Source organism: Cetorhinus maximus, chromosome 5 (assembly GCF_964194155.1).
Source record: "Cetorhinus maximus chromosome 5, sCetMax3.hap1.1, whole genome shotgun sequence".
NCBI classification, from domain to species: domain Eukaryota; kingdom Metazoa; phylum Chordata; class Chondrichthyes; order Lamniformes; family Cetorhinidae; genus Cetorhinus; species Cetorhinus maximus.
In genome coordinates this window covers 44205404-44218237 of record NC_135883.1, presented here as the reverse complement: position 1 = coordinate 44218237, position 12834 = coordinate 44205404, and the positions used below count along the sequence as shown (strand labels likewise).

Genomic DNA, 12834 nt, shown 5'->3' with positions numbered 1-12834 from the left:
ACGCCCAGCCACTTATGTAGCTAATGCATGTTTCAGCTATCCAGTTCCTCTTAAAGGCAACCTGCCCCTCTTAAAGAAGAGCTACACTCATTGCACAGAAGTGCAGCAGACTGCTTGTGGAAGACATGGCAAGAAATTGGAGCAACAGGCAGGACAGAGGATTCTCAGCTTTTCTGATGAGGTACTGGAGGCAGTCATATCGAAGGCAGAAAGGAGGAGAGATGCCATGTTTCCAGGGGTGGTGGTGGGCACGCAGAAGGCCCCCAAGGCCTAAGAAGGGAATAGGAGCCAGGAGCTGAGTTGGGGTGGGAGTTGGTGGGCATTTCCTGGAGTCTGACCCTGAGGACCTGGCTGCAGTGCCAGAAGAAGTTCAATGGCCTCACACAGGTAGCCAAGGACAGTGAATATATCTTCACGCAACATCTCCTACCCATTGAACCACCAACCTCTTGCACTGATCAAACCCTAATCACTCACCCAGTCACAATCCCTAACATTTAGGCCTCACACCTAACATCCAGATATTCTACCTGACTTTCACACGCCTACCAACACTGTCAGCTTCTCACCCACCGCGCACTGCTTCTACAAACCTCCAGTTATTTAGCCGTGGCAGGCTCATCACCCAAAGACATCGCAACACACTCACTGATGTTCTTCCCTCTCTCAAGGCATAGATTACAAAAGTAGGGAGGTCATGTTGGAGTTGTATAGAACCTTGGTGAAGCCACAGCTGGAGTACTGTGTGCAGTTCTGGTCGCCACATTATAGGAAGGATGTGATTGCACTGGAGGGGGTGCAGAGGAGATTCACCAGGATGTTGCCTGGGATGAAACATTTAAGTTATGAAGAGAGGTTGAATAGACTTGAGTTGTTTTCGTTGGAGCAGAGAAGACTGAGGGGCGATCTGATCGAGGTGTACAAGATTATGAGAGGCATGGACAGGGTGGATAGGGAGCAGCTGTTCCCCTTAGCTGAAGGGTCAGTCACAAGGGGACATAAGTTCAAGGTGAGGGGCAGGAGGTTTAGGGGGGATGTGAGGAAAAACTTTTTTACCCAGAGGGTGGTGACGGTCTGGAATGCACTGCCTGGGAGGGTGGTGGAGGCAAGTTGCCTCACATCCTTTAAAAAGTACCTGGATGAGCACTTGGCATGATATACCATTCAAGGCTATGAGCCAAGTGCTGGTAAATGGGATTGGGTAGGTAGGTCAGGTGTTTCTCACATGTTGGTGCAGACTTGATGGGCCGAAGGGCCTCTTCTGCATTGTGTGATTCTGTGACACCAGCAGGACTAGTTGGCCCATTGTCGGAGGAAATAGAGCTGACTGGTGTGGGACAGGCACATCTGTATCTCATGAGCCCTTTGGAGGAGATGCTTCTCTGCCTAATGCAGTTGCTGTGACCGAGGTTGCACCAGACATCACAGAGAACATTAAGGGTCTGTTCCTGTCTTATGCACCTTCTCAAATCCCACTTCGTGCTCATCCTGCTATCTGGCAGGATGAGCAAGCTGCAGATGGTGTGACCATAGACCTCCTGCTTTCCACCCCCTCCCGCTGACAGTCCCCTTCTGCATACACCCAAGATCCGATGCCTGTCTATCGCTGCAGCCTCGTCTTGAAGGGCGAGAGCAACTCCAGAGCCCTGAGGGAGAAGCACCATTGTTTGATCTGACTCTCTCAGCCACCAGCTGCGCTTACCATAAAGGTTGGGTTAGAGTCATGAACAACACCTGGTGAGTCACCGAGCACAGGCGGGCTGCAAGCCAGACTAGGGGGAGTGGGTTGCTTGTGTGCCAGCTGACTAGAGGAAAGGTCACAGACAGGTCCTGCTGCAGATGAGGACTTAGTTGGGGCTGCGTATTGGAGAACGCTGATGAGGATTCACGCCAGGACGCTTGATACAGTGGCATTACTGAAAGACTGCCCCTGTAAAAGTCAGCAGCCTTCCACCAGCTCTGCCGCAGCCACTAGGGCAGCACTAGGTCAGGCCAAGGCGCACACAAGACAGGCACTAAGGGAGCGCATTAGGTCAGTTTCTATGGGGCGGATTTCCCCCTCGTCAGGTGGGCGGACCGGGGGATGGCCACGAGACCGACTGCTGCCTGCGATCGGGCTCCGGCCACGATTTCATGCTGGCTGGTCAATTAATGGCCAGCCAGCGTGAAAGGCGCACTAAGAGCCTCAGCACTGCCGGGGTGGGGGTGGGAAGAGGGCGAGCGCTGAAGTGTGCGCATGCGCAGGGGAGCATGCACTGAAAGCTCCCTGAAGGCACAGAGCTGCCTCAGGGAGCTGACGGATTTTAAAATGAAAAATAAACTTTTTACATATGAGATAAACATGTCCCCACTTGTGACTCAGTCACATGAAGAGGTTCATGTGAAAAAGGATGTTAAAAATGTTTTACTGTCTTTTTAGTAACCGTTGGAAACCTCATCCCGCCTGTGGATGAGGTTTCGCTAAAAATGCAAAGGCCGCCTGGCCTAATCGCCTGCCCGCCAACCGAACGGTTGAGTGGGCAGCGAAAAATGCAACTTTATTAATTACTTAATGCCCTTAGTAGGCCTCTTAATTGTTGACGGGTGCACTGCCGCCTCTCTCGCGCACCCACCGACCAAAGGATTGCGAGAGTGCACGATGACATGGAGATGCTTGCCCGACGTCATCACACATTATTTCTCCGCCGTTCGGATCGAACGCGCACCCGTGAGATGAAAAATTCTGCGCTATGTATTACTGGAGGTGTTGACTAGGTCAGGTTTTCAGGGAATGTGTCTTTTTTGTGTGTGGCTTTAATTGCGAGGACCTTATGTGGCCTTGGTGGTCTGTGTTAAATGGATTGAAAGCTGAGGAACTATGGGGCAATGGTGACGTTGGGAACCGGAGTTCGTGTATTTTCTCATGAGCAGCTCGTCTGCAATGATGGCGTCTGGATACCTCCTCCCTGCCTCCTCTGCTTCCTCCACTCTCCCTCTCTCCACTATTTCTCCCCATCCTCTTCCTCCAGCCCCTCCTCCACATCCTGCCAAGGACCTGAAGACTTGGTGGCAAGGGATGCAACCTCATGATAGCGAGATTGTGGAGGACACATTAAAGTACCATGAACGCCTGCACTAGCGAGTGTTGTGGAGCTCCCCCCAGAGCAATCCAGGCAGTGGAACCATTGCTTCAGTATGCTGATGGTTTGCTCCATGATGTTCCTTGTAGCTGCATGGCTCTCATTGAGGGCCCGCTATCCTTGCTTGGTCAGGTACTGGAGGGGAATCGCAAGGCAATTGCAGAGGGAGTATCTTTTGTTACACAGCAGCCAGCTTTCGGTTCATTGTGGTGGCCCAACGATGTGAATGAGGCTGACTGCCACAAGCTGAAGGTGGCATTCCTGCTGCCAGGATAGTGGGCATTGACCGAGAGCATTCTCTGGCCCTGGTCGCACACAGACTAGACGTTGATAAATAAATAACCTTGCAGTTACAAAGCATCCCCCCATTACCAATTTGGGCTCACAGAGCGACATACCTTCAATTTGGAGCACCATTGGAATCCTGCAGCCTGGCAAATCCCTGAGTTTCTCTCCTCCTTCTCTCTGATCAGGGAGAGGATGATGAAGTCCCCTCCCTTTTTGTTTAAGTTCGCTATGAGCCCTTTGAAGCAGCGATGGCTGGTAAACTGGGAGATGTTGCTTATGTTGTCTGCTCCCACCTGGAAAGATCCACTGACATAGGAATTCAGGGCCAGGGTGATCTTGAAGGCCATTGGCAGCCTCAGCCTCGCCCTTGCCTGGTTGCAGGTTGGGTTTTACAGTAGTACAGTTCAGTCACTACCTCCTTGATGAATTGCAGCCACCTCAGACATTGCTTCTGGCTGAGGTGGAGATAGAAGACATGCTCTCTGAATACTCTGGGTGGGCACGGCCTTTTCTTTTTATTCTTCCACAGGATGTGGGTGTTGCTGGCAAGGTCAGCAATTTTTGCCCATTCCTAATTGCCCTTGAGACAGTGATGATCGAGCTGCCTTCTTGAACCGCTGCAGTCCATTCTGTAGCAGTTTGGTACAACTGAGTGAGGTGCTAGGCCATTTCAGAAGGTAGTTACGAGTCAATCACATTACTGTGGGTCTGGAGTCACATGTAGGCCAGACCAGGTAAGGACAGAAGATTTATTTCCCAAAAGGGCATTAGTGAAACAGATGGGTTTTTATGACAACCAATGATAGTTCCATGGTCACCATTAATGAGACCAGCTTTCAATTCCAGTTTTACTTTAATGCCTGGTGCGATTTGAAGCCATGTTCCCTGGAGGATTCACATGGGGCTCTGTATCCTCAGCCTGTGACATTACCACTGCACCACCATCTCCCATGTTCTATTGAGACTCCTCTTCCTCCTCTCTCTGCAGAGCTTCCCCCCTCTGCTGCCTGTGCTCCATTTTCAAGTCATGCTGGAGCCCAAGAGGAGCCGCAACTACAGCCTCATTAAAATGATGCAGGCTTTCCCCTCACAGGCCAAAATTTTCCACTTGGTGTGCGGGCGTGCGCCTGACACGCTTGAGCATAAAATGACGTACAATGACGTTGGGTGAGCGCCCCAACTTCATCACGCACACGCGTGATGTTTCAGTGGGTGGGCGCGCGCAGGAGTTGGCAGCGCGCTTGCTGACAATTAACAGGCCTGTTAAGGCCATTAAAGTAATAAGTAAATGCAATTTTTCGCTGCCCGTCCAAGCTGACTGTTGGCGGGCAGGCGAATCAGCCAGGGTGGGATGAGGTTTCCAACAGGAATTTAAAATAAAATAAAAATGTTTAATTCTCATTTATAACATGTCCTTGCTCATGTGACAGAGGCTTTTCAGCATCCTTTTCAGGATTCAGCACCATTCCCCTGAAAATCCAAAGAGTTGGCAAAACTCCTCCGATAGCACGGTGCAGTACTTCCACTAACTCTGCTTCAGCAAAAGCAGGCCAAAAGAACCTCACCTGTAAGTGAATGGTTAGCCCTTTAAATAACACCAGTGGTGGGGAGTCATTTTGACTATGATTGGACATTAAGTGGACGAGTGGTTTCCAATGTGGCAGATCGTGTATCAAATCAGGCTGTTTACGATCACCATCGGCCCATTCTGCATACTTCCAGCACACGCATGGCACACCAGCACTGGTGCCCTGTCAGGTGGAAAGCACCAGGCTTGGCCTCAAACATCCTGGATGACTTTTTTTCAGATCATGACTTCTGTGGACAACCACTGTTGTCCTTCTCTCTCCAGAATGAACAGGGAAGCCTTCACATTGGCAGGAATAATTCCAAACATAATGCTGACGTCTGGATAATTGTTCCACTCCCAGCACCAAATGGCCAACAGGATTGCCACATTCAGGTCAATTACCATTGTTAATTTCCCCAAGGTATCTTGTGGATGAAACACACCCTTTCAGTTAGCGAGTGAGAAAGGCAGAGAGGGTCACAGAATGTTTACAGTGCAAAAGGAGGCCATTCAGCCCTTCGTGTCTGCACCGGCTTTCCGACTAATCAACCCGCCTAGTGCCACTTCCCTGTTTTCTCTCAATGACCCTGCACATTCTTCCTTTTCAGACAGGAATCTAATTCCATTTTGAATGCCTTGATTGCACCTGCCTCCACCACTCTCTCAGGTAGTACATACCAGATCCTAACCACTCGCTGTGTGAAAAAGTTTCTCCTTATGTTGACTAGTCTACTGGAGCCTACTCGAGCTGTTGATATTTTAAGACTTCACATTTGAATTCAAGCGACCTTTACCAGTTCCAATGGCAAAATGCTGATTTGCCTCAGGGATTAATGAACATAAAGAATGTTGGTTGGCTTAACTGAAGAGTCGAAAGATTAGATATGGTTACAATGAAACTTGCAGCCTTCTTGCTACTGAAAAGCACTGAGAACTATTGAAAGCCAGAGGTTGCTGCGTTAATTAACTCAAAGCTGCACAATCCAGCAGAAAATGACACAAAAATGTGTTTATATCGAGCAGCCAAATCCTAATCACATTGTTAGATCATTTCTGTGCAATTTCCATGAAAAAGCTTCTTCTATGCACACAAAAAACTGCCTTTTCAGAAGGCAATACCTCAGGTTGGAAAGGGATTAGTCAAACCGAAATGTCTCCCAGTTGAACATGCAGTTTCAAAATAAAAGACACCTGTGGGGTGATTGAATTAAAAAAAAAATCTTTGAATGCTCAATCCGAAAGGAAATGAAAAAGATGCATTAGACTGAGCAAGACGTGAAAGGACGGGAAGGAAAAAAGGAGGTTAATATTGTAGGTGGAGATCCTCATATAAGGGGCTGGGTTTTAATCGTGAGATGGGGGTGAGAAAGGAGGCAGGTGGGCCCAGAATTTGCTGTGCTGGCCGCGTGTTAGTTTCCCAGCATGACTCTGACCCCCAGCCATTTTCCAGGAGGCTAGGTCCGGTGTAAAATGGCTAATCGCCTGCAAGTGGTGGGTGACCAATAAAGCCACTTAAGGTAGCTATATGGCCCCTATCCCATGTCAATTGGAAGTTTCCACTTGGGCTGATAAGTGTCAGGTAACATTCGTGCCACATAATTGCCAGGCAATGATCAACTTCAACAAGAGAGAATCTAACCATCGCCTCTTCACATTCAATTGCATTACCATCGCGGAATCTCCCATTATCAAGATCCTGGGGGATACCATTGATCAGAAACTGAACTGAACAAACCATATAAATACTGTGACTACAAGAGCAGATCAGAGGTTGGGAATTCTGAGATGAGTAACTCACACTTCCTGACTCTCCAAAGCCTGTCCACCATCTGCAAGGCACAAGTCAGGTGTGTGATGGAATACTCTCCACTTGCCTGGATGAGTGCAGCTCCAACTACACTCAAGAAGCTTGACACCATCCAGGACAAAGCAGCCCACTTAATTGGCACCCCTTCCACCACTTTAAACATTTACTCCCACCACCACCAGCACACATTAGCAGCAGTGTATGCCATCTACAAGATGCACTACAGCAACTAACCATGGCTCCTCCGACAACACCTTCCAAACCCGCAACCATTACCATCTGGAAAGACAAAGGCAGCAGACAGATGGGAACACCACCACCTGGAAGTTCCCCTCCAAGTCACACACCATCCTGACTTGGAAATATATTGCCATTCCTTCACTGTCGCTGGGTCAAAATCCTGGAACTCCCTTCCTAACAGCACTGTGGGTGTACCTACACCTCATGGATTGCAGCGGTTCATGAATATTCGTCACCACTACCTTTTCCAGGGCTATAAACGCTGGCCTTGCTACTAATGTCCACATCCCATGAATGAATAAAATAAAGCTGAGGCATGAAACACAGATGTATTTAAGGGGAAGCTTGATAAACACATAATGGAGAAAGGTATAGAAGAATATGTTAATAGCATTAGCAGAATTATGGTGGGAGGAGGCTCATATGGAGCAAGAACACCAGCAATTTTTTTAAAAATTCGTTCATGGGATGGGGGTGTTGCTGGCTAGGCCAGCATTTATTGCCCATTGCTAGGCCATTTCAAGGGCACTTAAGAGTCAACGGCATTGCTGTGGGTCTGGAGTCACATGTAGACCAGACCAGGTAAGGACGGCAGATTTTCTTTCCTTAAGGACGTTTGTGAACTAGGTGAACCAATTTGGTTGAATGGCCTGTTTCTAAGTTCAGTGTAATGCTGTGTATAAAACCAAAGCATTTTGGGGCTTCTGAGAGTGGATTCCCAAAATTGCCTAGTATTTTTGCCCACTTGTGCCCATCTTATGTCCAGCGGATTCCACTGCTTTTACCAGCAGAGGTGGGTTCTGTTGTGGTCCAGCAAAAGTCTGGTTAAATTGTTGCTTGTGAAATGCAAGAAAAATAATTTGCCTCAATCTTGGGCACAGTAAAGGCCTAGCCCTAGCCACCAAAGTGCCAGGCAGTGCTTTGAGATTCTAGCGGAACGGTACAGTGATTTGGGACAATGTCCTGGTGAGGCCTAAGGAACGGATGGTTGTCCTGCTCCATGACGCTTCTTTGAAGTGTTGACTGAATGTTGCCCAGGTCTTCCTGCATATGGACATGGACTGCTTCAGTATCTGAGGAGTCACAAATTGTACTGAACGTGTTCAATCATCAGCGAACATCCCCACATCTGACCTTATGATGGAAGGAAGGTCATTGATGAAGCAGCTGAAGATGGTTGGGCCTAGGACACTATCCTGAGGAACTCCTGCAGTGATGTCCTGGAGTTGAGATGGCTGATCTCCAACAACCACAACCATCTTCCTTTGGTATTAGGTATGACTCCAACCAGTAGCGATTTTTCCCCTGATTCCCAGTGCTTTCAGTTTTGCTTGGACTACTTGATGCCACACTCGGTCAAATGCTGCCTTGATATCAAGGGCAGTCACTCTCACCTCACCTCTGGAATTCAGCTCTTTTGTTCCTCTTTGGACCAAGGCTCTAATGAGGTCAGGAGCCAAATGGTCCTGGCAGAATACAAACAGAGCAATAGTGAGCAGGTTATTGATGGGTATGTGCGGCTTGGTAGTACTGTCGATAGCATCTTCTATGCTTTGCTGATAACTTAGTGTAGACTGATGGGGCAGCAATTGGATTGGATTTGTGCTGCTTTTTGTGGACAGGACATACCTGGGTAATTTTCCATATTGTTGGGTAGATGCCAGTGTTGTAGCTCTACTGGAACAGCTTGGCTAGCAGGTACAGCTAGTTCTGGAGCACAAATCTTCCCCTTTAATTTCCAGTTATGGGCCAGAAACAGAGTCGATCCAACCTAAGTTTGGGCCTTCATGCAACAATTGTGTTTAATTTCCACCATCCAGTAATTGTCAGACATGCATCACCATTAAAACATTAAACTATCTTTTCATTCAGCTGCTTCCAGAATTGTCTGTCTGTATTTCACTCTGCAGTTTCTAATTGTTGTTTTTATTCTGAAATTTTCATTACAAAATGATTATGTGCATGTTTTCAATTTTTGTGAAGAGGGGTAAAATGAACCAAGACTTATTAAAACTGCAACAAGGCTGGCCTGAAACACAGCATAACAGTTATCAATCTAAAAATGGAGGACTCTACTCAATTAGAGCCAGTAGAAGGAGCTTATATTTAAACATAGCAGGGCTTTCCCAAGGTGAGAAGTCCAATATCATTGATGCCTTAATTGAGAGATAACACAAAATTCAAAAGATGATTGTAGATGAGAAAGGAAGTTCAGTCCATTTTAATTCTGGAGAGATCTTAATATTCCCCAATTGTTCCTGCATCAAGAAGCATTTCATTGACTGTAAAGTGTCTTGGGACACTCTGGGGTTTGAAAATCTTTGTTTTTTTTCTTCTTTTTGAAAGATTCCCAGGATTCATTACACAATTTGGAAGTTACTTGCACATGTTCTGTGAAGAGAGAGTTACAATTATCAGTCCTAAGGTGGCCATTTTGCTAGTTTGAACCTGATTTCCTGAATTATCTCCTCGTAGGAATTGAGTTCCCGCTTTGGGTGGAATCAGCAATCCGAGCTATGAAGAAATGTCACTCTTGTGAAGAGCCTCGGGATGCTTGACTACAGTGAAGTTGTTTTTTAAATGCAAGTTGTTGTTGAATCTTTTGGAATTGTCTACCCCACAGGGCTGTGGAGTCTCTGTCATTGACTATGTTCAAAGCAGAGGGCGATAGATTTTTAGATATCAATGATATCAAGGGATACGGGGATAGTGTGGGAAGATGGCGTTGAGGTAGAAGGTCAGCCAAGATCTAGATAAATGGCGGAGCAAGCTTAAGGGGCCGAATGGCCTACTACTACTCCAATGTTCCTATGTTGACATGATCATTAACACCATGAATTGTGTTGGCATGACCCCACTGTCATGACCCCATGACATCACTGCAGGAGTTCCTCAGGATAGTGTCCTAGGCCCAACCATCTTCAGCTGCTTCATCCTGCGATTAGAAGTTGTTTCTCCTCTTTGTTTTGGCTATTGGAGAGAATGGCTTACACGAGTTGGGAGCTGAGTCCTCACTTGGACAATTGTTTGAGATAATAGGGCTGATTTTCATCTGCCTATTCCACCATGTTGTGTAAGAATTTGTTGGAAAATAACTTTTATAAAATCCTAAGAAAGTTATCGAATATTACTGGGATACTTCTCTCTCTTATAAAGAAATCCTTCATTGCAGCTTCCTGGGTGTACAAACTCAGGACAGAGAGGACCATTATCTTTGCCAAGGACATGTCCTTAGCACAGGCACTTAAACAAAATGTCATTAATCCTGATAAGGAGGGAGTGACCTCATGAACTATATGTAAATCAACTGTCTGAAGATTAAACAGGAGCCACAAGGTGACTTGCGGGTCTTTGGATGAAAATAGAATGGATTACCCTGAATATCTGTCCAGTGCCAATGGACAACTGAATAAATGATTGGTGTAAGGCTCCCAGGAATAAGGTACATAAATGGACCCTCAAAGTGAAAAATCACTTCAGTCAGAAGAAATCTTCTCGAGGTGGACCAATGCTAGCTCCAACCGTATACCTTGGATAGCTTAAGAAGATTTGAACAAAGGAGAGCTTTTCAAATTGACCCATGCTGGCTTTGGCTTAACATTTATAGCTCAAAAAGACTGAAGAAAGCAGAAGAAGCTGCCTCTTCCAGCCATGGAGATCACCTTTGTCCGCCCTTTTGTGTGATCCAGGACCAGTAAACCATTCTGAGGAAACTGCTACCACCAGACATGGAGATCAGTGTCCCCCTGCTCTCCATCCATCCATTTTCCCTATCCAGAACCAGCAAACCATTCTCACCTGTTACAGGTCATATGTTTTCTGTCTATTTAGCTTGGGAATCTTATCTACACTGTTGCTTCATAATAAACTGCTTTAAAATTAACCAAGACATTGACCCCCCTTGATGAGTGGCTCCCAGACCAAAATCTTACATTGGGAATAGTGTGATGGAAATCACATTGCAGCACTTATTGCATTCATATCCTGCTGTCAGCCATGAGGAAATTTGCTCCACAATCTCACATGGTCCTCAATCTGGTTGGCAGCATCAGAGTTGAGATAATAGGCTTTTATTTTGTGACCCAGGGCATAAACTACGGCTGTGTAACATGCACCCATTAAGGAAACCACTGAATTTTCATTCCCATTGGAATCCAGTTGAAAATTCATCCCAACGTGTCCTACAATAGCAAGTGCCTTTGTCAATATAATAACCTTCTTTCTCAACAGATGAACAGTGGGACTTGCTGAGCATGGAATGCCAGATAAAGGAAGCATTTCAATCATTTCAAAGGAAACATCCCAAAAAATAACCTGGCAAAAAAAATCCCAGAGTAAAAATTTGATCAATTCCATATCCCACATTTTGATGTCATCTGTGGCCAAGGTGAAATAGATGTCAATCTGAAGGGGAAAGTGGAGACAAACCAGTCAGCTAAGTTGAAAATGGATTTGATGGAATTTGATGTTCATTGAAGATTAGGCTGAGACATCAGAAATAGGAAAATATCAGCAGAAGGGAATAGCTGATTTTTTTTAACGTATGCGTTTTAGAAATAAAGGGTTAATATTACTGGATCAGAGCTACAGAATGGAGACAGGCAGACCTATCACTTGAATATGAGAACTTGGTTGAGTTTGTCAGTATGTGAGCTGTTTTTTTGACATATATGAAAGGGCTAGTCCATAGATTTCCCTGCATCTGCTAGAAAACTAAGCCTTAACAAGGGATGACTGCTGGCTATATACTGACTGATCACCAAAGTAAAAGCACACAAAGTGTTGTGAGAGCAATGTAGCAATAAACTGTGTTAATGTTCAATGAAGTCTGTCACAGTGATATAAGCTTCAAAGGTAACTCTGTGGCAGCATCAACAAATGGAGCTCAGGAGATTGATGTCAAAATCCAATCTTAAAATACATTCATGTTAAGTGCATAAAAAAGAGCCAAATTCTTCCCCCCACCACCCCATTGATTTTAATGAATATCTGTCTTGTTATTTCTTTTGGAAAAGATTTTATGTTAAGATTAGCAATCAGCTCTACAGTCTGACTATAGTTAAGCTAATACAAATATAATCCTCGAAAGCTTATTTTAAACAGTCATTAGTTGTGAACCTTATGACAAATATAAAAGATTTCCTGAGCAATAAGATGCTTTTTGTATTGGAGCATATTTCATAGGATGAATGTTGTGAGAATTGGAAAGAAATTGGGAAAACATCTTCCAATTCTGGCCTCTTGCATATCGCCAATTTTCATCGCTTCACCATTGCCTTCAGCTGCCTCAGCCCTAAACTCAGAAACTCTCTCCTTAAAACTTCTCTGTCTCTCTCTCTCTCTTGTGTACATTAAGATACTCGTTAAAACCTGTTTTAGTAAGTTAAAGGTGCTATATAAATGCACGCTGTTATTTGTTAGGATGAGCTCCCAGTGGGAGGCCTCACTCAGTGGAGTATAGCATGCAGAATTGGGAGTCAATGCACCTGACTCGTTGCTGTCCCGATCTTTGAAGTACTAATTTCCTTAGAGCCAAGAAGCAGCACAAAATATTTTCCGCTCCCCAATGTGTGTTTACAACTAATTAGTGCATTGCACCATGCTCATTTGCAGCATGTTGTAGTCAATTGTTTGGTTTGCAATGGAATGAATAAATGTAGCAATAATGAAAGCATAATGACAAATGCTCTTCTTAAATTACCAGGGGTTCATTGTGAGTCAGAAGTTGATGAGTGCTCTTCAAATCCATGCAAGCACGGAGGCCTCTGCAATGATTACGTTGGACATTATTATTGTAGTTGCCCAGTTGG

At 45.6% G+C, this 12834-nt stretch overlaps 1 protein-coding gene across 1 annotated transcript in view; it reads left to right on the top strand.

Moving 5' to 3' along the window:
• LOC144681104 (protein eyes shut homolog) overlaps positions 1-12834 on the top strand; it is a 440210-nt gene that overhangs the window by 294093 nt on the left and 133283 nt on the right. The window contains exon 8 of the mRNA XM_078542836.1: positions 12729-12833. Within this exon, the coding sequence (XP_078398962.1) occupies positions 12729-12833 (105 nt within the window). The remainder of the gene's footprint in view (positions 1-12728; position 12834) is intronic.